This window comes from Salvelinus namaycush, chromosome 31 (genome assembly GCF_016432855.1).
Source record: "Salvelinus namaycush isolate Seneca chromosome 31, SaNama_1.0, whole genome shotgun sequence".
Lineage (NCBI taxonomy): Eukaryota > Metazoa > Chordata > Actinopteri > Salmoniformes > Salmonidae > Salvelinus > Salvelinus namaycush.
In genome coordinates this window covers 11653843-11678649 of record NC_052337.1, presented here as the reverse complement: position 1 = coordinate 11678649, position 24807 = coordinate 11653843, and the positions used below count along the sequence as shown (strand labels likewise).

Here is a 24807-nt window from a genome sequence, read left to right as displayed (position 1 = left end):
ACCTCCGCCTTTGCGGGATGCGCGGGGGATATGGTCACTAGTGTAACCTGGAGGAGAGGCCTCATTTAACACAGTAAATTCATCAGGCTTAAGTCATGTTTCATTCAGGCCAATCACATCAAGATTATGATCAGTGATTAGTTCATTGACTATAACTTCCTTGGAAGTGAGGGATCTGACATTAAGTTGCCCTATTTTCAGATGTGAGATATCACAGTCTCTTTCATTTTATTTAAAAAAATATTTAACCTTTATTTAACCAGGTAGGCTAGTTGAGAACAAGTTCTCATTTGCAACTGCGACCTGGCCAAGATAAAGCATAGCAATTCGACACATACAACAACACAGAGTTACACATGGAATAAACAAAACATACAGTCAATAATACAGTAGAAAAATAAGTCTATATACAATGTGAGCAAATGAGGTGAGATAAGGGAGGTAAAGGCAAAAAAAAGGCCATGGTGGCGAGGTAAATACAATATAGCAAGTAAAACACTGGAATGGTAGATTTGCAGTGGAAGAATGTGCAAATTAGAAATAGAAATTATGGGGTGCAAAGGAGCTAAATAAATAAATACAGTAGGGGATGAGGTAGTTGTTTGGGCTAAATTATAGATAGGCTATGTACAGGTGCAGTAATCTGTGAGCTGCTCTGACAGCTGGTGCTTAAAGCTAGTGAGGGAGATAAGTGTTTCCAGCTTCAGAGATTTTTGCAGTTCGTTCCAGTCATTGGCAGCAGAGAACTGGAAGGAAAGACGACCAAAGGAGGAATTGGCTTTGGGGGTGACCAGTGAGATATACCTGCTGGAGCGCGTGCTACGAGTGTGTGCTGCTATGGTGACCAGTGAGCTGAGATAAAGCGGGGCTTTACCTAGCAGAGACTTGTAGATAACCTGTAGCCAGTGGGTTTGGCGACGAGTATGAAGCGAGGGCCAACCAACAAGAGCGTACAGGTCGCAAGGGTGGGTAGTGTATGGGGCTTTGGTGACAAAACGGATGGCACTGTGATAGACTGCATCCAGTTTGTTGAGTAGAGTGTTGGAGGCTATTTTATAGATGACATCACCGAAGTCGAGGATCGGTAGGATGGTCAGTGTTACGAGGGTATGTTTGGCAGCATGAGTGAAGGATGCTTTGTTGCGATATAGGAAGCCGATTCTAGATTTAATTTGGGATTGGAGATGCTTAATGTGAGTCTGGAAGGAGAGTTTACAGTCTAACCAGACACCTAGGTATTTGTAGTTGTCCATGTATTCTAAGTCAGAGCCGTCCAGAGTAGTGATGCTGGAGTGATCGTTCAATAGCATGCATTTAGTTTTACCTGCGTTTAAGAGCAGTTGGAGGCCATGGAAGGAGAGTTGTATGGCATTGAAGCTTGTCTGGAGGTTAGTTAACACAGTGTCCAAAGAGGGGCCAGAAGTATACAGAATGGTGTCGTCTGCGTAGAGGTGTATCAGAGAATCACCAGCAGCAAGAGCAACATCATTGATGTATACAGAGAAGAGAGTCGGCCCGAGGATTGAACCCTGTGGCACCCCCATAAACACTGCCAGAGGTCCGGACAACAGGCCCTCCGATTTGACACACTGAACTCTATCAGAGAAGTAGTTGGTAAACCAGGCGAGGCAATCATTTGAGAAACCAAGGCTCTCGAGTCTGCCAATAAGAATGTGGTGATTGACAGAGTCGAAAGCCTTGGCCAGGTTGATGAATACGGCTGCGCAGTAATGTCTCTTAACGATGGCAGTTAAGATGTCGTTTAGGACCTTGAGCGTGGCTGAGATGCACCCATGACCAGCTCTGAAACCAGATTGCATAGCGGAGAAGGTACGGTGGGATTCGAAATGGTCGGTAATCTGTTTGTTAACTTGGCTTTCGAAGACCTTAGAAAGACAGGGTAGGATAGATATCGGTCTGTAGCAGTTTGGGTCTAGAGTGTCACCCCCTTTGAAGAGGGGGGATGACCGCGGCAGCTTTCCAATCTTTGGGAATCTCAGACGATACGAAAGAGAGGTTGAACAGGCTAGTAATAGGGGTTGCAACAATTTCGGCAGATAATTTTAAATAGAGAGGGTCCAGATTGTCTAGCCCGGCTGATTTGTAGGGGTCCAGATTTTGCAGCTCTTTCAGAACATCAGCTATCTGGATTTGGGTGAAGGAGAAATGGTGGGGGCTTTGGCGGGTTGCTGTGGAGGGTGCCGGGCAGTTGACCGGGGTAGGGGTAGCCAGGTGGAAAGCATGGCCAGCCGTAGAGAAATGCTTATTGAAATTCTCAATTATAGCAGATTTATCGGTGTTGACAGTGTTTCCTAGCCTCAGAGCAGTGGGCAGCTGGGAGGAGGTGCTCTTATTCTCCATGGACTTTACAGTGTCCCTGAACTTTTTTGAGTTTGTACTACAGGATGCAAATTTCTGTTTGAAAAAGCTAGGCTTAGCTTTCCTAACTGCCTGTGTATATTTGTTCCTAACTTCCCTGAAAAGTTGCATATCACGGGGGCTATTCGATGCTAATGCAGAACGCCACAGGATGTTTTTGTGCTGCTCAAGGGCAGACAAGTCTGGAGTGAACCAAGGACTATATCTATTCCTAGTTCTAAATTTTTTGAATGGGGCATCCTTATTTAAGATGGTGAGGAAGGCACTTTTAAGAATAGCCAGGCATCATCTACTGACGGGATGAGGTCAATGTCATTCCAGGATACCCCTGCCAGGTCGATTAGAAAGGCCTGCTCGCAGAAGTGTTTTAGGGAGCATTTGACAGTGATGAGGGGTGGTCGTTTGGTCGCAGACACATTATGGATGCAGGCAATGAGGCAGTGATCGCTGAGATCTTGATTGAAAACAGCAGAGGTGTATTTGGAGGGCGAGTTAGTTAGGATGACATCTATGAGGGTGCCCGTGTTTACGGATTTGGAGTTGTACCTGGTAGGTTCATTGATAATTTGTGTGAGATTGAGGGCATCAAGCTTAGATTGTAGGATGGCCGGGGTGTTAAGCATGTCCCAGTTTAGGTAACCTAGTAGCACGAGCTCAGAAGATAGATGGGGGGCAATCAATTCACATATGGTGTCGAGGGCACAGCTGGGTGCAGAGGGAGGTCTATAGCAAGCGGTGTAACGGCTGTCCTCCTCCTCTTCGGAAGAAGAGGAGGAGTAGGGATTGGACCAAAGCGCAGCGTGGAATGTGGACATAATGAAGTTTATTAAAGTAAAGACGAAAACCGAAAACACTTCAACAAACTACAAAATAACAAAACGACGTAGACAGACCTGAACATGGAACTTACATAAATACACGAAGAACTCACGAACAGGAACAGACTACATCAAACGAACGAACAAACCGAAACAGTCCCGTGTGGTGCAACATACACAGACACAGAAGACAATCACCCACAAACAAACAGTGTGAACAGCCTACCTTTATATGGTTCTCAATCAGAGGAAACGTCAAACACCTGTCCCTGATTGAGAACCATATAAGGCTAATTACACCTGACCTAAACATAGAACACAAAACATAGAATGCCCACCCCAACTCACGCCCTGACCAACTAAACACATACAAAATTAACAGAAAACAGGTCAGGAACGTGACAAGCGGCAACAGTGAGAGACTTGTTTCTGGATAGGTGAATTTTTAGAAGTAGAAGCTTGAATTGTTTGGGTACAGACTTGGATAGTAATACAGAACTCTGCAGGCTATTTTTGCAGTAGATTGCAACACCGCCCCCTTTGGCAGTTCTATCTTGGTGGAAAATGTTATAGTTAGCGATGGAGATCTCAGGGTTTTTGGTGGTTTTCCTAAGCCAGGATTCAGACACGGCTACGACATCCGGGTTGGCAGAGTGTGCTAAAGCAGTGAGTAAAACAAACTTAGGGAGTAGGCTTCTAATGTTAACATGCATGAAACCAAGGCTTTTATGGTTACCGAAGTCAACAAATGAGAGCACCTGGGGAGTGGGGCTAGGCACTGCAGGACCTGGATTAACCTCTACATCACCAGAGGAACAGAGGAGACGTAGGTTAAGGGTACGGCTAAATGCTATACGAACTGGCCGTCTAGCACGTTCGGAACAGAGAGTAAAAGGAGCAGGTTTCTGGGCTCGATAGCATAGATTCAAGGCATAGTGTACAGACAAAGGTAAGGTAGGATGTGAGTACATTGGAGGTAAACCTAGGCATTGAGTAATGATGAGAGAGATATAGTCTCTAGAGACGTTTAAACCAGGTGATGTCATCGCATATGTAGGAGGTGGAACAACATGGTTGGTTAAGGCATATTGAGCAGGGCTAGAGGCTCTACAGTGAAATAAGTCAGTAATCACTAACCAGGACAGTAATGGACGAGCCATATTGATATTAGAGAGAGGCATGCGTAGCCAAGTGAACATATGGGTCCAGTGAGTGGTTGGGCTGACTGGGGACACGGCGAGTCAGACAGTTAGCAGGCCGATGCTAACAAGCTAACAGTTAGTAGGCCGGGGCTAAACAAGCTAGCAGTTAGCAGACCGGGGCTGGCAAGCTAGCAGTTAGCAGACCAGGTTAGCAAGCAAGCAGTTGGCAGGGGCTAGCAGTTAGCAGACCGGGGAAGGCAAGCTAGCAGTTAGCAAACCGGGGCAGACAAGCTAGCAGTTAGCAGACCGGGGCTAGCAAGTTAGCCTTTGGGGGACGTCGCGATGGGGGGAAGTCTGTTTTTGCCTCTTCGTGCGGTGACGTCGATAGACCAGTCGTGGAATTAGTAGGGTTCCAGGTAGCTCTAGGTAGCTAGCAGGCCTAGTAGGTTAGCAGAATGGGCCTTCAGTGGGCGTCACGCCTGAGGGGCCTGTTGGAGTCCTCGGGCAGATTATGTCGGTATTCCAGTCGTAGAGGATCGGCGGGGTTCCGTGCTCCGTACCGGCAGTAGAAGGGGTCCGGATATTGTAGCCCAGGAGTGGGCTTCAGTGGTAGCACAGGAGCCCTGGCCGGGCTAGCTTCAGGCTAATTGGTGCTTGCTCCGGGATGGAAACGCTAGCCAGGAGTGGTCACCCGGGATTGTGGTTAGCTAGTTGCGAAGATCCAGATGAAAATGTTCAGAGTTTGCGGTAGGAATCCGGGGATATGGAGAGAAATAGGTCCGTTATGCTCTGGTTTGAGTCACGTTGTTCGAACTGGCGAGAGCTTTCCGAGCTAAAGGTTAGCTGATGACCGCTAGCAATGGTTTGCTAACTGATAGCTGGTAGGTAGTTAGCTGGCTATCTTCAGTTGAGGGATTCCAGATCCGAAGTAAATAGAAATACTTTAGAAAAAAGCAGATCCACGCCACATTGGGTGAGGCGGGTTGCAGGAGAGTATTTAGAAGTTGAGGTTTAAGAAAATATTTTTAAAAAGATATGCGAAGAAAAAGATGTAAAAAGATATATACAAGGGACAGGACAAAGACGTCTGACTGCTACGCCATCTTGGATAATCACAATAATGACAGGAATGGAGGTCTTTATTCCAGTGAGATTGAAAAGGCGAACACCGCCATGTTTATTTTTCCCAACCTAGATCGAGGCACAGACATGGTCTCAATGGGGATAGCTGAGCTGACTACACTGACTATGCTAGTGGCAGACTCCACTAAGCTGACAGGGTGGCTAACAGCCTGCTGCCTGGTCTGCACCCTATCTCATTGTGGAGCTAGAGAAGATAGAGCCCTGTCTATGTTCATAGATAAGATGAGAGCACCCCTCAGCTAGGATGGAGTCCGTCACTCCTCAGCAGGCCAGGCTTGGTCCTGTTTGTGGGTGAGTTCCAGAAAGAGGGACAATTATTTACAAATTCTATCTTTTGGGAGGGGCAGAAAACAGTTTTCAACCAGCGATTGAGTTGTGAGACTCTGCTGTAGAGCTGATCACTCCCCCTAATTGGGAGGGGGCCAGAGACAATTACTCGATGCCGACACATCTTTCTAGCTGATTTACTCGCTGAACCTATGTTGCGCTTGGTGACCTCTGACTGTTTCATTCTAACATCGTTGGTGCCGATGTGGATGACAATATCCCTATACTCTCTACACTCGCTAGTTTTAGCCTAAGCCAGCACCATCTTCAGATTAGCCTTAACGTCGGTAGCCCTGCCCCCTGGTAAACAATGTATGCTCGCTGGATGATTATTTTTAAGTCTAATACTATGGGTAATGGAGTCGCCAATGAGTAGGGTGTTCAATTTTTCAGAGCTAATGGTGGGAGACTTCGGTGTCTCAGACCCCGTAATGGGTGGAGGAGAGACCAGAGAAGACTTGGACTCTGACTCGCTGCTTAATGGGGAGATCCGGTTGAAGTTTCTGTCGGCTGAATGAGCGACACCGGTTGAGCATTCCTACAGCATTTCCTTCCAGAAGCCATGGCAAAATTGTCCTGCTGCAGGGACTGTGCGAGGGGATTTATACTACTATCTGTACTTATTGGTGGGACAGATGCTGTTTCATCCTTTCCTACACTGAAATTACCATTGCCTAACGATTGCATCTGAAGCTGGGATTGCAGCACAGCTATCCTCGCCGTAAGGCGATCGTTCTCCTGTATATTATGAGTACAGCGACTGCAATTAGAAGGCATAATGTTAATGATACTACTTAGCTTCGGCTGGTGGAGGTCCTGTTGAACCATGTTCAGATAAAGCGTCCTGGGTGAAAAAGTTAAATGAAAAAAGTTGATAGAGGGGGAAAAAAAAATATATAAAACGGTAATTAAAAAGTAAACACTGTAAAGTTGGCAGGTAGCAAAGAAACGTTAGCAATAAACCTCACAGCAGCACGTAAACAAGTCTACAAGTTGTGACCGGCTCCAGGGTGGGCCATTCCCTTTACGAGCTGAAGGAATTCCCCTAAAACAGTTTGAGGACTTCCCCATTTGACTCGGCTTCCCCAAAGATAGTCGTGGTTTCCCCAGTAAGACAAGGACGTGAGAAGTGACATTTCCAAGGTACTGTCTAAACCCAGTTCAGTCATATAACCTAGACCAGGGTTTCCCAAACTCAGTCCTTGGGACCCCAAGGGGTGCACATTTTGGTTTTTGCCCTAGCACTACACAGCTGATTCAAATAATCAACTAATCACCAAGCTTTGATCATTTGAATCTCTTGTGTGTGTGTGTGTGTGTGTGTGTGTGTGTGCGTGCATGTATGCCGGCCGGCGTGTGTGTGCAGAATACAAGAGTTACTGACGGGCCATTTAGATTAGAAGCATTGATACTCCACTGAAATACAAGCGCTGGGCTTTTCATTCTCTATAATAGTCTGTGTCTTTTATTGAACGCCTGGGGAAGACATTGATATTCCACACAGCTACTGAGGTTGAGACCAGCATAGACTGGTGCTTGCTGGGCATAGCTCTCTTTCTTTCGTTTCATTGATATCAACTGCTTCAATGAAATGTTCTACAATGTTTTATAATAGGAGTGATACATTCATAATTAGGCCTTTATAACAAACCATGTTCTGTCCGTTTATGTATCTTTTGACATGTTCAGAGACAATCCAGGGAAGACTGCAGAGAAACGTGTTCTGCCTTTTGGCCAAGTTGGGCTCCCATTCCTTCTCTCACTCCTTCTCTCACTCCCTCTCTCATTAATTCCCTGGTGGGGGGAAGGCCAAGTGCGGCCTGTTAGAAAAACACCCAGCGTGTTTACTGAGCATGCCCAGACCGACAGCTGCCATGTCCTCCCTGTGCAATATGCCACGCTTGGCAAGGCTGGCACTGGCAGCCATCTTAGAATCTCTCTGTCGTTCAGTCACTATCTGTGTCTGTCTGGAATCTCTAGATCCTTTCAGTCACTATCTGTGTCTGTCTGGTAGCTCTAGATCCTTTGTCACTATCTGTGTCTATCTGGTAGCTCTAGATCTTTTGGCACTTATTTCTGTCTCTGTCTGTCTCTGTCTCTGTCTCTGTCTCTGTCTCTGTCTCTGTCTCTGTCTCTCTCTCTCTCTCTCTCTCTCTCTCTCTCTCTCTCTCAATTCAATTCAATTCAATTCAATTCAATTCAAGGGGCTTTATTGGCATGGGAAACATGTGTTAACATTGCCAAAGCAAGTGAGGTAGATAATATACAAAAGTTAAATGAACAATAAAAATTAACAGTAAACATTACACATACAGAAGTTTCAAAACAATAAAGACATCACAAATGTCATATTGTATATATACAGTGTTGTAACAATGTACAAATGGTTAAAGTACACAAGGGAAAATAAATACGCATAAATATGGGTTGTATTTACAATGGTGTTTGTTCTTCACTGGTTGCCCTTTTCTTGTGGCAACAGGTCACAAATATTGCTGCTGTGATGGCACACTGTGGAATTTCACCCAGTAGATATGGGAGTTTATCAAAATTGGATTTGTTTTCGAATTCTTTGTGGGTCTGTGTGATCTGAGGGAAATATGTGTCTCTAATATGGTCATACATTTGGCAGGAGGTTAGGAAGTGCAGCTCAGTTTCCACCTCATTTTGTGAGCAGTGAGCACATAGCCTGTCTTCTCTTGAGAGCCATGTCTGCCTACGGCGGCCTTTCTCAATAGCAAGGCTATGCTCACTGAGTCTGTACATAGTCAAAGCTTTCCTTAAGTTTGGGTCAGTCACAGTGGTCAGGTATTCTGCCACTGTGTACTCTCTGTTTAGGGCCAAATAGCATTCTAGTTTGCTCTGTTTTTTTGTTAATTCTTTCCAATGTGTCAAGTAATTATCTTTTTGTTTTCTCATGATTTGGTTGGGTCTAATTGTGCTGTTGTCCTGGGGCTCTGTGGGGTGTGTTTGTGTTTGTGAACAGAGCCCTAGGACCAGCTTGCTTAGGGGACTCTTCTCCAGGTTCATCTCTCTGTAGGTGATGGCTTTGTTATGGAAGGTTTGGGAATCGCTTCCTTTTAGGTGGTTGTAGAATTTAACGGCTCTTTTCTAGATTTTGATAATTAGTGGGTATCGGCCTAATTCTGCTCTGCATGCATTATTTGGTGTTCTACGTTGTACATGGAGGATATTTTTGCAGAATTCTCAATTTGGTGTTTGTCCCATTTTGTGAAGTCTTGGTTGGTGAGCGGACCCCAGACCTCACAACCATAAAGGGCGATGGGCTCTATGACTGATTCAAGTATTTTTAGCCAGATCCTAATTGGTATGTTGAAATTTATGTTCCTTTTGATGGCATAGAATGCCCTTCTTGCCTTGTCTCTCAGATCGTTCACAGCTTTGTGGAAGTTACCTGTGGCGCTGATGTTTAGGCCGAGGTATGTATCGTTTTTTGTGTGCTCTAGGGCAACAGTGTCTAGATGGAATTTGTGGTCCTGGCGACTGGACCTTTTTTGGAACACCATTATTTTGGTCTTACTGAGATTTACTGTCAGGGCCCAGGTCTGGCAGAATCTGTGCAGAAGATCTAGGTGCTGCTGTAGGCCCTCCTTGGTTGGTGACAGAACCTAGACCTAATCTCTCTCTCTCTCTGATCTTCATCTAAGTCACAACAATAGACAAACAGTGTGCCTTAACTAATGACACAGAAATTATTGTATGTTTCTGTCTATATTGAATACATAATTTAAACATTCACCATGTAGGTTGGAAAAAGTATGTGAACCCCTAGGCTAATGATTTCTCCAAAAGCTAATTGGAGTGAGTAGTCAGCTAACCTGCAGTCCAGTCAATGAGACGAGTTTCGAGATGTTGGTTAGAGCTGCCTTGCTCTATAAAAAACACTCACAAAATGTGAGTTTGCTATTCACAAGAAGCATTGCCTGATGTGAACCATGTCTCGAACAAAAGAGATCTCAGAAGACCTAAAATTAATAATTGTTGACATGCATAAAGCTGGAAAGGGTTACAAAAGTATCTCTAAAAGCCTTGATGTTCATCAGTCCACGGTAAGACAAATTGTCTATAAATGGAGAATGTTCAGCACTGTTGCTACTCTCCCTAGGAGTGGCCGTCCTGCAAAGATAACTTAAGAAGAATCCTAGAGTGTCAGCTAAAGATTTACAGAAATCTCTGGAACATGCTAACATCTCTGTGGACCAGTCTACGATACAGAAAACACTAAACAAGAATGGTGTTCATGGGAGGACACCACAGAAGAAGTGACTGCTGTCCAACAAAAACATTGCTGCACGTCTGAAATTTCCAAAACTGCACCTGGATGTTCCACAGTGCTACTGGCAAAATATTCTGTGGACAGATGAAACTACAGTTGAGTTGTTTGGAAGGAACACACAACACTATGTGTGGAGAAAAAAAGGCACAGCACACCAACATCAAAACCTCATCCCAACTGTAAAATATGGTGGAGGGAGCATCATGGTTTGGGGCTGCTTTGCTGCCTCAGGACCTGGACAGCTTGCTATCATCGACGGAAAAATGAATTCCCAAGTTTATCAAGACATTTTGCAGGAGAATGTTAGGCTATCTGTCCACCAATTGAAGCTCAACAGAAGTTGGGTGATTCAACAGGACAACGACCCAAAACACAGAAGTAAATCAACAACAGAATGGCTTCCACAGAAGAAAATACGCCTTCTGGAGTGGCCCAGTCAGAGTCCTGACCTCAACCTGATTGAGATGCTGTGGCATGACCTCAAGAGATAGCTTCACAAAAGACATCCCAAGAATATTGCTGAACTGAAACAATTTTGTAAAGAGGAATGGTCCAAAATTCCTCCTGACCGTTGTGCAGGTCTGATCCACAGCTACAGAAAACGTTTGGTTGAGGTTATTGCTGCCAAAGGAGGGTCAACCAGTTATTAAATCCAAGGGTTCACATAATTTTCCCACCCTGCACTGTGAATGTTTACACGGTGTTTTCAATAGAGACATGAAAACGTAGAATTGTTTTTGTGTTATTAGTTTAAAGCAGATTGTGTTTGTCTATTGTTGTGATCTAGATGAAGATCAGATCAAATTTTATGACCAATTTATGCAGAAATCCAGGTATTTCCAAAGGGTTCACATACTTTTTCTTGCCACTGTATATGTTGGTCATGCCTCAGTACACCCGTGTAACATTTGGGGGAAATGAAGATGGGTGTCCTGTCCCCAGGCAGGGTAACCTTCAGCAGCTTCTCTCACCTTCCTGTAATATGTCACTAGTGTCAGGACACGTGACTCTGAGGTACTACACTCTAACCAATCAACCAGCTTCTGTTCTGCTTATGGACATAATGCATCGCTTTCACACAGACATGTAAAGCTCCTCTACACCAATGATGAAGGTCATTGTGACTGAAACGCCATCATCTTTTCAATCTAATAAAGGGCAGTAATATAATCTCCATCTGTAGGTGCAGAAAGGTGCAGAAAGTTGTAATCTCCATCTGTTTTGGGACAATCCTTTTGATGATGAATGGACAGGTCATTTTGAAGTCACAGGCTGTAGCTGTGCACCTGTGATCTAGTGCTTTTTGCCAATTGGTCTGTCACTGTAATCAAATCTGTGCCATCTACTGAGATGAAGTACAAACGTCTACTGAGATGAAGTACAAACGTCTACTGAGATGAAGTACAAACGTCTACTGCAGGGATCATCAACTAGATTCAGCCACGGGCCAAATTTCTTCTTGAGCGGATGGTCATGGGGCTGGAAAATAATACCAAATAATTTGGAGACTGCAAATTGACCGAAAGAAGCCCAAACAGATATAATATTTGACATAAACAATCATTTCAAACCATGTTTACATTTGTATAAGATTCCGTCTCTATTACGCGTGGGAATACTTGGGAACAGATTTCCAAAATGTAAATCACTTGGAGCTGATTTTCTGGTGTTTTTACAGTCTTTTATGTACAACAATGAAAATTCCGCCAGTTAGGGAAGCCTGGTCTTCTGTATTAGCCCTAGGTTTGGAACATGGTGAGGCTAACCTGCATCTCACAGTGTAGCTGCTTTTAATCAGTATGTGTGGCGGGCTTCATGTTGTAACCATAATCTCCTGGTGTGTCACAGCATGAATCATACATCCGACAGAAACATCAGTCACCCGTCATCTCGTCTGCCTTCCATCTCTTTCATCAAGAAAAACTCATAATTTCTCTCCTTCAATTTTTTTTATCACTATATTTCTTTACCCCCAACGCGCCGCGCCCACTGCTCTTGTAGATATGATTTATGAGCAAACGTTGTGATAACTTTTTTCTCTTTCTCCATCAGCACTTCCATGATGGACGTAAAGCGCAGCAACAGATTGAGAGCTCGTGGAAACAGCTGGAGTCGGTAAGTACTGTATAGAGTAGTATAACTGAGTATGTAGTACTACTATAATACTATTACAGCCCTGTAGTCCTAGTACTACTACAGTTATGACAACCCAGTAGTCTTAGTACTACTACAGTTATGACAGCCCAGTAGTCTTAGTACTACTACAGTTATGGCAGCCCAGTAGTCTTAGTACTACTACAGTTATGACAGCCCAGTAGTCTTAGTACTACTACAGTTATGGCAGCCCAGTAGTCTTAGTACTACTACAGGTATGGCAGCCCAGTAGTCTTAGTTCTACTACAGTTATGGCAGCCCAGTAGTCATAGTACTACTACAGTTATGACAGCCCAGTAGTCATAGTACTACTACAGTTATGACAGCCCAGTAGTCTTAGTACTACTACAGTTATGACAGCCCAGTAGTCGTAGTACTACTACAGTTATGACAGCCCAGTAGTCATAGTACTACTACAGTTATGACAGCCCAGTAGTCTTAGTACTACTACAGTTATGACAGCCCAGTAGCCATTTTACTACTACAGTTATGACAGCCCAGTAGTCGTAGTACTACTACAGTTATGACAGCCCAGTAGCATTTTACTACTACAGTTATGACAGCCCAGTAGTCGTAGTACTACTACAGTTATGACAGCCCAGTAGCATTTTACTACTACAGTTATGACAGCCCAGTAGTCATAGTACTACTACAGTTATGGCAGCCCAGTAGTCATAGTACTACTACAGTTATGACAGCCCAGTAGTCATAGTACTACTACAGTTATGACAGCCCAGTAGTCGTAGTACTACTACAGTTATGACAGCCCAGTAGTCGTAGTACTACTACAGTTGTGGCAGCCCAGTAGTCGTAGTACTACTACAGTTATGACAGCCCAATAGTCGTAGTACTACTACAGTTATGGCAGCCCAGTAGTCGTAGTACTACTATAGTTATGACAGCCCAGTAGTCGTAGTACTACTACAGTTATGGCAGCCCAGTAGTCGTAATACTACTACAGTTATGGCAGCCCAGTAGTCGTAGTACTACTACAGTTATGACAGCCCAGTAGTCGTAGTACTACTACAGTTATGGCAGGCCAGTAGTTATAGTACTACTACAGTTATGACAGCCCAATAGTCGTAGTACTACTACAGTTATGGCAGCCCAGTAGTCGTAGTACTACTACAGTTATGGCAGCCCAGTAGTCATATTACTACTACAGTTATGACAGCCCAGTAGTCATAGTACTACTACAGTTATGACAGCCCAGTAGTCGTAGTACTACTACAGTTATGGCAGCCCAGTAGTTGTAATACTACTACAGTTATGGCAGCCCAGTAGTCGTAGTACTACTACAGTTATGGCAGCCCAGTAGTCGTAGTACTACTACAGTTATGACAGCCCAATAGTCGTAGTACTACTACAGTTATGGCAGCCCAGTAGTCGTAGTACTACTACAGTTATGGCAGCCCAGTAGTCGTAATACTACTACAGTTATGGCAGCCCAGTAGTCGTAGTACTACTACAGTTATGACAGCCCAGTAGTCTTAGTACTACTACAGTTATGGCAGCCCAGTAGTCATAGTACTACTACAGTTATGACAGCCCAATAGTCGTAGTACTACTACAGTTATGGTTGCCCAGTAGTCGTAGTACTACTACAGTTATGGCAGCCCAGTAGTCATAGTACTACTATAGTCATGACAGTTTAGTGGTCATAGTACTACTACAGTTATGGCAGCCCAGTAGTCGTAGTACTACTACAGTTATGACAGCCCAGTAGTCGTAGTACTACTACAGTTATGACAGCCCAGTAGTCATAGTACTACTACAGTTATGACAGCCCAGTAGTCATAGTACTACTACAGCTATGACAGCCCAGTAGTCATAGTTCTACTACAGTTATGACAGCCCAGTAGTTGTAGTACTACTACAGTTATGACAGCCCAGTAGTCGTAGTACTACTACAGTTATGACAGCCCAGTAGTCATATTACTACTACAGTTATGACAGCCCAGTAGTCATAGTACTACTACAGTTATGACAGCCCAGTAGTCATAGTACTACTATAGTCATGACAGTTTAGTGGTCATAGTGCTACTACAGTTATGGCAGCCCAGTATTCTTAGCACTACTACAGTTATGACAGCCCAGTAGTCATAGTACTACTACAGTTATGACAGCCCAGTAGTCATAGTACTACTACAGTAATGGTAGCCCAGTAGTCGTAATACTACTACAGTTATGGCAGCCCAGTAGGCGTAGTACTACTACAGTTATGACAGCCGAGTAGTCGTAGTACTACTACAGTTCTGGCAGCCCAGTAGTCATAGTACTACTACAGTTATGACAGCCCAATAGTCGTAGTACTACTACAGTTATGGCAGCCCAGTAGTCGTAGTACTACTACAGTTATGACAGCCCAGTAGTCGTAGTACTACTACAGTTATGACAGCCCAGTAGTCATAGTACTACTACAGTTATGACAGCCCAATAGTCGTAGTACTACTACAGTTATGACAGCCCAGTAGTCATAGTACTACTACAGTTATGACAGCCCAGTAGTCATAGTACTACTATAGTTATGACAGCCCAGTAGTCGTAGTACTACTACAGTTATGGCAGCCCAGTAGTTGTAATACTACTACAGTTATGGCAGCCCAGTAGTCGTAGTACTACTACAGTTATGGCAGCCCAGTAGTCGTAGTACTACTACAGTTATGACAGCCCAGTAGTCGTAGTACTACTACAGTTATGACAGCCCAGTAGTCGTAGTACTACTACAGTTATGACAGCCCAGTAGTCATAGTACTACTACAGTTATGACAGCCCAGTAGTCATAGTACTACTACAGCTATGACAGCCCAGTAGTCATAGTTCTACTACAGTTATGACAGCCCAGTAGTTGTAGTACTACTACAGTTATGACAGCCCAGTAGTCATAGTACTACTACAGTTATGACAGCGCAGTAGTCATAGTACTACTACAGTTATGACAGCCCAGTAGTCGTAGTACTACTATAGTCATGACAGTTTAGTGGTCATAGTACTACTACAGTTATGACAGTTTAGTAGTCATAGTACTACTATAGTCATGACAGTTTAGTGGTCATAGTGTGCATGTAGTTGCTAAATTGCAGTATTGTAGGTGGAGAAACTGAAGCCCATTACCTGGCAGTGAATGGAATCACTCCTGTTTAAGGATTAGTGGGTATCGAATGTATGGAACTGTGTGTTTAATAAAAATCACTAGGCAGGGATTTACACAGGATTACACTCATAATATACTGCCTTTATCCCTTAGCCATTCCATCCCAATGAGAAACTAAACCAAAACAATGGCCCTTTTTCTTGTGAATGTGAAAGATTGTTGAGGATAGGACTGCAGAGCTCAAAGTTTATCAACGGTCATAGCTGCATCTCAGATTGAAATTAGATCAAATGAAGAAGGAAAGTGGAGGTGGTGAGGTTTTGTGGCGCGGTAGGCTTCCTGGACAAATAGAGATGTATCCAAGGTTTGATTGGTCTACAATTTGACCGTAAACGTTGAATGAACCGTCAGACTGTTCCATATGCAGGGTAGATTAAGACATTACCTCATTAACAGGTTAACAACAGGTCTGAAGACTGCATTAATTCAGACTGAGTTTCTCAAGGACAGTGCAGTAGATTGTTGTGCATTCCTAAAGCCTAGCATAAAGGCATCCCGCCAAGCTGATCACAAGGAGTGGAGGAGGAGAGGCCAACAAATGAAGGAGTGAAAGGAATGAGTGTCAGTGTATTTGTTTTCTCTGTAAAGGAGAGCCTATCCCTGTGATTGTTTGAGTCATTGCAGGGCCTTCCTTATCACTATCTGGACAGAGAGAGAGAGAGAAACATTACAGTCCCATTCCTCTCCTCCTCCCTCTCTGAGCGCTCAATGTTCCCATTGTGTTCAGGGCAGCGAGGCAAGGGTTAGAGTGCACCCTCAACGAACAAACACTGATTGTTCCGAGCGAGGGATGGAAGAAGGGATGATTTTGAGCACAAACAGTCACCAACATTTATTTAATCTTCCGACAGACTTGACTTTGAGAGAGAGACCCTTTGGCTGTGTCAGAATCACATGTCCAATGTAGGCTAAATTACGTCTATGTCACACAATGCCTGGTCTAAAACGATATGACGTCCATGTAACCTACACTGTATGTGACGTCTATCCCTCTCCAAGTTCCCAAAGGGTAAATGTTTATTAGCCTATATTAGTGAGCTATAGGCCGTACTGTATAAGTGACATCTAAAATAACTATGCGACTGTTCTCCCCTCAGAGTAAACGGCGGTTCGAGAGAGACTGTAAAGAGGCGGACCGGGCGCAGCAGTACTTTGAGAGAATGGACGCCGACATCAATGTAACGAAAGCAGACGTGGAGAAGGTATGTCCTGTCATCGCTCTCCTGCTCACCACCAACCAATCAAAAACTAGCCTGCCCACCACTGACCAATCACAAGCAAGTGCATTATGATCACACTGCTTAAACATACTTGTTTTATCTCTCCCCTCTGTGCATGAAAAGAGAAAAGAGTTAATGTACTGTACAACGACCCCCTCTTTTCCCTGACCCACCCCACGTGAGGCATCAGTAACAGTTGGTTTTGCTCCAGGGCTTTCTGCACAGGCTGGCATTGTGTCCCTCTGTCAGCAGCACAGTAATAGTGATCTCCTGCTTCTCACCACGGCGGATAGCAGGACTTACTGACTGAGTCATTATCACTGTTGGCCAGGCAGACCAGGAGCAGAGCAGCCAGTCATTGTGACCTGCCTGTTTACCATGTGCGTCGCTTGGCAGCACAACCAGCTTTGTGTCCGTGTGTGTGTGTGCGTGTGTGTGTGTGTGCACATTGTTGTCTCTATCTAACCTTCCTTCCTTGCATGCTGGAAAATTAGTATTGTGTCGTGTGAATGTGTTGTTTATCTGTTTATCTGCATATTTGCGTTTATGCTCTCGCTGGTGAATCTCAACAGTCATCAGACTTTGGGGTCTTGTGTTGATGTCACATCCTGTGTCCCTAATCATCAGTCGGGAATTGGGATAGCCTCTGACGTACGTGTCTTTAACCCACACACTGCCGCCCACGCCACGCCATGTCGCAAGGCATCATGGGTCAGCACCACCCCGGTGTGTTGCTTCATCAGCAGTCCGCCCAGCAGCGGACCAGGCTCAGAGCTCAGAGCGGACAAGGTTCAGATCCGATTATGATGCTAATACAGGCCTGCACAAGGAGCCTTTATGTCCTCAGTCTCTCACGGCCAAACAGCCACAATGGATGGGCTCAGACCATTGGCTCGGACCAGAGCAGCACTGTACAGCACTGGACTGACAGGAACTGAACTGACATACTGCATCAGCCCTGCTTCTCCCTCAGCAACCAACACAAACACATACCACGTCTGGCACTGTGTCTGAGTCCCCTGTGTTAGTGGAAATTAAGTTATTCACTGCTTGGTTTTGAGAAACAAACAAGTCTTTGGTCATAACAAGGATGGTTTTAATGCATTTGAAGATTGGTGTTAGTCATGTACACTCAATATGTGATTCTCTATATGATATTATGGCAAGGCAACATAGGTCTTGATCTGGAGTTTTGTATGGAGAGTTTATTGCCAGTGGAAAGTCTAAACTGGCCCTTTCATAGATAAGCGTGAGTCTGTAGGTGCTCGCTCTCCCCCACGCACACACACACTGCTGTGTTCCCAGTTCTGTGTGTGTGTGTGTGTGTCGCTATCTAATGGAAGTCTGCAGTAATGTTAACAGACCCTACATTATTCATACATAGTATCTGTTGTGTGCGTGTCTGTCTGACTCTGACCTCACTCGCCTCCTCTCACTTACTCAGATTCACTTTCTCTCTGATTAAATGGAGAAAACAAAATAAATATACATTATTTCATTTCCTCTTCTACAATACCCAGCTGACATTGGGACGGGCATTAATTCAGTTTTTTACTCCCTTTTATTTTTACATAATTTCCTGCATCTGCTCTCTTACTCTGTGGCTTTTCTTTCCAACAGTTACTCAACGTTTGTCTTGTTTCTGTTGTCGTGGCAGTTCTTTGTTCCAGGCAGGGAATCAGAGAGCTGAGTTGGATGAAGCCTTACTATTTTAATGTGACCTGTGTTACTCCTAACACTCCCTCATTCTGGAAACACACACTGGCATATGATATCATGGATATAAATTTGCCACCACTCTGATGTCATTAGTAATAAATCATGTAATAAATCCATCACTTTCTATGTATCATGGTCTGTTAGGATCTGCATTTCATTATTTAGTGTATTAACCAGGCCACATAATACGCTGCTAGATGATCCTGACAAACCAAACGCTTCCATGTGTTCCTCCTCTGACTGCAGACAAGATTCCCTCCATCATTTAGGAGACATTGGAGTATTACATCATCGGAAAACATGACATGTCACCACCCTAACCATTAATGTGTTGATTTGTTATACTGATGGTTATAGGCTAAGTGTTGGATTGTGTGTTGTGTGTTTAGCAGTCTTCTTGTGGTGTTGTGGTATGACATCTCAAGCACTGCTGAGAGAATTCAGATAATTCAGTAATGGGAAAACTGTAGCGTAAATCTTCAAATACACTCACTTGCTATGTTTTAAGATAATAGAAGTATTCTACTTGGGATATATTTGGACTGGGGGAATCTGAGCCGTGTAGTCTTAGTTAGGACCATATTTTAGAGCACTGGGTATATTCCAGAGAGGCTGGAGTTTGTTGAGCTGGGGTTCTGGTGGTTTGGTAAGCAGCTGGTGCCAACCTCAAACTGCTACCTATCCTCCACTGGCGGACAAATCCTTCAAATTACGGTTTGGCCGCTTCGCCACTTAGATTAAGACATTATGGCTTTGTGTGGAATTTTACTGAGTATCCTATGAAGTGTAGTCTCCGCTGGAAAGCACTGAAGAAAGAAAAAAAGATGGCCTACTGCTCGGTGGCCCTCAAGTGTCCGTTGTAAATTAACTAGGCCTATTGGCCTACCACCTGGAGCCCCTGGAGCAATGACTGTAGCTATAACTATGCAGGGTCTATGAAAGCTTCCTGCTTCCAGTTCAGCAGGAAGTGGCTAACTTTGTGTGTTTTTGTTGTTATTTATTTTTCTGCCATACCTTGAAGCGAAGTTCCCACAAGGTAGGTCCACACTGGGCACATCATGTGTTATATCTGTGGGAAAACACACACAAACTGTCTCGAGTTTCGACCTTGTTTCTCATCGCTTACACAGGTCACCCCAAAACACAATCACCTGTTCAAGCACACACTGGTTGAATCAACTTTGATTCCACTTCATTTAATTGAAATTACATTGAACCAACATCGAACAGATGTTGAATTGACGTCAGCATCCCGTATTGAGCATTGTCCTATATCTGGACTCTGTCTAATACTGAGCACTGTGCTATATCTAAACTATGTCCTATATCTGGACTCTGTCCAATACTAAGCACTGGCCTATATCTGGACTCTGTCCAATACTGAGCACTGTGCTATATCTGGACTCTGTCCAATACTGAGCACTGTGCTATATATAGACTCTGTCCAATACTGAGCACTGTCCTATATCTATACTATGTCCTATATCTGGACTCTGTCCAATACTAAGCACTGGCCTATATCTGGACTCTGTCCAATACTGAGCACTGCCCTATATCTAAACTATGTCCTATATCTGGACTCTGTCCAATACTAAGCACTGGCCTATATCTGGACTCTGTCCAATACTGAGCACTGCCCTATATCTAAACTATGTCCTATATCTGGACTCTGTCCAATACTAAGCACTGGCCTATATCTTGACTCTGTCCAATACTAAGCACTGGCCTATATCTGGACTCTGTCCAATACTGAGCACTGTCCTATATCTAAACTATGTCCTATATCTGGACTCTGTCCAATACTAAGCACTGGCCTATATCTTGACTCTGTCCAATACTGGGCACTGTGCTATATCTGGACTCTGTCCAATACTGAGCACTGTGCTATATCTGGACTCTGTCCAATACTGAGCACTGCCCTATATCTAAACTATGTCCTATATCTGGACTCTGTCCAATACTAAGCACTGGCCTATATCTGGACTCTGTCCAATACTGAGCACTGTCCTATATCTAGACTCTGTCCAATACTGGACACTGTCCAATACTGAGCACTGGCCTATATCTGGACTCTGTCCAATACTGAGCACTGTCTTATATCTGGACTATGTCCAATACTGAGCACTGTCCTATATCTATACTATGTCCTATATCTGGACTATGTCCAATACTGAGCATTGTCATATATCTGGACTCTGTCCAATACTGAGCACTGTCCTATATCTGGACTCTGTCCAATACTGAGCACTGTCCTCTGTCCTCTCAGGTGTGTCTATATATCTCTGTTTTGTAGGGTTGCTTTTTAGCATAATAAGTTGTCTTTGGAGGTCTGTTTGCTGTGTCTTCATACCTGTTGTTTTTTCTGTGAGTTTAGGCTTATATCGCTCAGTCTCGTCATGTGTGTATTTGTCAAAACCTTCTGCTTGCTTTATCCTTAACACCGTTGACATTAATCAACGTACTGCTTGGCTAATGTGGCTATGCAAGCAAAAGCATCTGACATTAATCACCGTACTGCTTGGCTAATGTGGCTATGCAAGCAAAAGCATCTGACATTAATCACCGTACTGCTTGGCTAATGTGGCTATGCAAGCAAAAGCATCTGACATTAATCAACGTACTGCTTGGCTAATGTGGCTATGCAAGCAAAAGCATCTGACATTAATCACCGTACTGCTTGGCTAATGTGGCTATGCAAGCAAAAGCATCTGACATTAATCACCGTACTGCTTGGCTAATGTGGCTATGCAAGCAAAAGCATCTGACATTAATCAACGTACTGCTTGGCTAATGTGGCTATGCAAGCAAAAGCATCTGACATTAATCACCGTACTGCTTGGCTAATGTGGCTATGCAAGCAAAAGCATCTGACATTAATCAACGTACTGCTTGGCTAATGTGGCTATGCAAGCAAAAGCATCTGACATTAATCAACGTACTGCTTGGCTAATGTGGCTATGCAAGCAAAAGCATCTGACATGAATCAACGTACTGCTTGGCTAATGTGGCTATGCAAGCAAAAGCATCTGACATGAATCACCGTACTGCTTGGCTAATGTGGCTATGCAAGCAAAAGCATCTGACATGAATCACCGTACTGCTTGGCTAATGTGGCTATGCAAGCAAAAGCATCTGACATGAATCACCGTACTGCTTGGCTAATGTGGCTATGCAAGCAAAAGCATCTGACATTAATCAACGTACTGCTTGGCTAATGTGGCTATGCAAGCAAAAGCATCTGACATGAATCAACGTACTGCTTGGCTAATGTGGCTATGCAAGCAAAAGCATCTGACATGAATCACCGTACTGCTTGGCTAATGTGGCTATGCAAGCAAAAGCATCTGACATGAATCACCGTACTGCTTGGCTAATGTGGCTATGCAAGCAAAAGCATCTGACATTTATTTCTGTCCCTTTTTCTTTATTCAAAACACTCACAAGATCACATGTATGTCTGTAAGGTGCATTTATTTATTTCTGGAAGGTCTCGGACACACCAATAGCTATTGCTGGCCCAGAATACTTAGCACCTCTGAACGTAATTTGCAAACTGAGTGCGCGGCTATTCTACAACCCGATGAATGACCGGCAGACGGACGCTAGATCCACATTCGGTGCAATATGTGCGAGCCTTAAGACATTTCAGTCTCAGTTTAGCTTTGTGGTTTTAGATTTGTTTCAGAGATTAAAGTGTCTCTGCAGAAGAGGTGTGTGTTTGGTGTGTGTATCATACTGAGCTAGGTTATCCACTGTTTACTGCCTAGTGCGTCAACAGGATGTGAGGCAGCTGAGGTTAGAGTTTGAGGTTTGTTGATCATTAGTGTTGCCAGGGTGTATCTATCCTTCCACACACCTGCCTCTCTTTTACACACATTCACCGCTCTGTTCACTCTGTATAGGTGTGGTAGTCAAGAAGTTGTGTCCCCCCTCCATTTGATTATTATGCCAGCCCTGTGTGTGTGTGTGTGTGTCTGTTTCTGTGTCTTGGGGGGTGTACAAGCATTCAGTGTCAGTAGTATGTAGTGTAGTTACTGTTTCTAATCTGGTTAAACATGCCTGAGATAAACTGGTTTAGAACAGGTGTAGGGAGGAGAGAGACCGGAACAGGTCTCAGACCTGCAGCGTTGTAGAAATCAGTGTTTGGATCAACTCTAGACTGAAAAAAATATAAACGCAACATGTAAAGTGGTGGTCCCATGTTTCATGAGCTGCAATTTGTTTATATCCCTGTTAGTAACGATTTCTCCATTGCCAAGATAATCCATCCACCTGAAAAGTTTGGCATATCAAGAAGCTGATTAAACAGCATGATCATTACACAGGTGCACCTTGTGCTGAGGACAATAAAAGGCAACTCTAAAATAGGCAGTTTTGGCACAGAACACAAATCCACAGATGTCTCAAGTTTTGAGGGAGAGTGCAATTGGCATGCTGACTGCGGGAATGTCCACCAGAGCTGTTGCCAAAGAATGTAATGTTCATTTCTCTACCCTAAGCTGCCGCCAATGTCATTTTAGAGAATTTGGCAGTACATCCAACCGGCCTCACAACCACAGACAATGTGTATGGTGTCGTGTGGGCGAGCGGTTTGCTGATGTCAACATTGTGATCAGTGCCCCATGATGGCAGTGAGATTATGGTATGGGCAGGCATAAGCTATGGACAACGAGCACAATTGCATTTTATCGATGGAAATTTGAATGCACCAAAATACCGTTGCGAGATCCTGAGGGCAATTGTGAGGTACAGTATCTGTGACCAACAGATGTAAATCTTTATCCCAGTTATGTGAAATTGTAACGGCTATCGTCATATTCCTCCTCCTCGGACGAGGAGAGGCGAGAAGGATCGGACCAATACGCGGAGTGGTTAGTGTTCATGATGAATGATTTATTATAACGGAAAAACTGAACACTGAAAATACAAAACAAATAAACGAAGTGCAGAAAACAGATACAGTACCGTGTGGTGAAAAACACAAACACAAACACGGAAACAAACACCCACCAAACACACGTGAAACCCAGGCTGCCTAAGTATGATTCTCAATCAGGGACAACGATTGACAGCTGCCTCTGATTGAGAATCATACCAGGCCGAACACAAAAATCCCAACATAGAAAATCAACCATAGACAAACCCACCCAACTCACGCCCTGACCAACTAAAATAAATACAAGACAAAGGAAAATAGGTCAGGAACGTGACAGAAATCCATAGGTTAGGGTCTAATTTATTTCAATATGAACTGTAAATCAGTCAAATCAATGAAATTGTTGCATATTTTTGTTCAGTTAAATTGAAGGCAGTCAATTCAAGTGATTTGAATTTAAAATTCTGAAATGTAAACACATTAAAAATAAATAGCTTCTACTTTTCAGTGTATTGAGAAGTCACTGAAAATAAATTATCTTTGTTTACTTCCTGAATTGACTGCCTTCAATTCGAATGGAACCTAACCTTGATAGAAATATGGTATGGCTCAGGTCAGGCCTGGGTGACAGGGTCAGACCTGGTGTACTGTAGGGAGGAGACAGACAGGGACAGGCCAGGTGTACTGTAGGGAGGAGACACAGGGTCAGGTCTGGTGTACTGTAGGGAGGAGAGGGACAGGCCTGGTGTACTGTAGGGAGGAGAGGGACAGGCCTGGTTTACCGTTGGAAGGAACTTACTTTGGGCAGCCATGACCTGCACTATGGTGAGGACTGTCTGAGGATCACATGACAGATGACATGACATAGAACTCTTTAGTCTGTGGTGAATTCCATTCCTCTCATTCAAGGGTTATGTCGGGTATTTAAGGCTCTTTAAATGATTTCCTGTTTGTGTGTGTATCACTCAACATACACTGTGTGTTGCTAATGGCTTCTGCTACTGCTGCTCCCTCAACAGACCTGCATCTGGGATAGTGTGTGTGTGTGTGTGCGTGCGTGCGTGTATGCGTGCACACATGTGTGAGTCATGAAGGCACCAAGTTCATTAAGTGTGTATGTGTGATGTGTGTATTTGTTTCTCCTCAGGCGCGGCAGCAGGCTCAGATGAGACACCAGATTGCAGCAGACAGTAAGACTGAATACTCCAACTACCTGACCAAGTTCAACCAGGAGCAGAATGAACATTACTACACACTCATGCCCAATATATTCCAGGTAATACTACACCCTCATCCCCAATATATTATATTTAATTCTACACACTCATCCCCAATATATTCCAGGTAATACTACAACCTCATCCCCAATATATTATATTTAATTCTACACACTCATCCCCAATATATTCCAGGTAATACTACACCCTCATCCCCAATATATTATACTTACTTCTACACACTCATCCCCAATATATTCCAGGTAATACTACACCCTCATCCCCAATATATTATACTTACTTCTACACACTCATCCCCAATATATTCCAGGTAATACTACACCCTCATCCCCAATATATT

The 24807-nt window shown here is 43.9% G+C and overlaps 1 protein-coding gene across 3 annotated transcripts in view; it reads left to right on the top strand.

Annotated features, from left to right (window-relative positions):
* Nucleotides 1–24807, top strand: part of LOC120026082 (formin-binding protein 1-like) — a 93635-nt gene that overhangs the window by 25941 nt on the left and 42887 nt on the right. For all 3 annotated transcript variants that reach the window (XM_038970873.1, XM_038970878.1, XM_038970874.1), the window contains exons 5-7: nucleotides 12159–12221; nucleotides 16512–16616; nucleotides 24377–24505. In XM_038970873.1, coding sequence (XP_038826801.1) covers nucleotides 12159–12221; nucleotides 16512–16616; nucleotides 24377–24505 — 297 coding nt within the window. The remainder of the gene's footprint in view (nucleotides 1–12158; nucleotides 12222–16511; nucleotides 16617–24376; nucleotides 24506–24807) is intronic.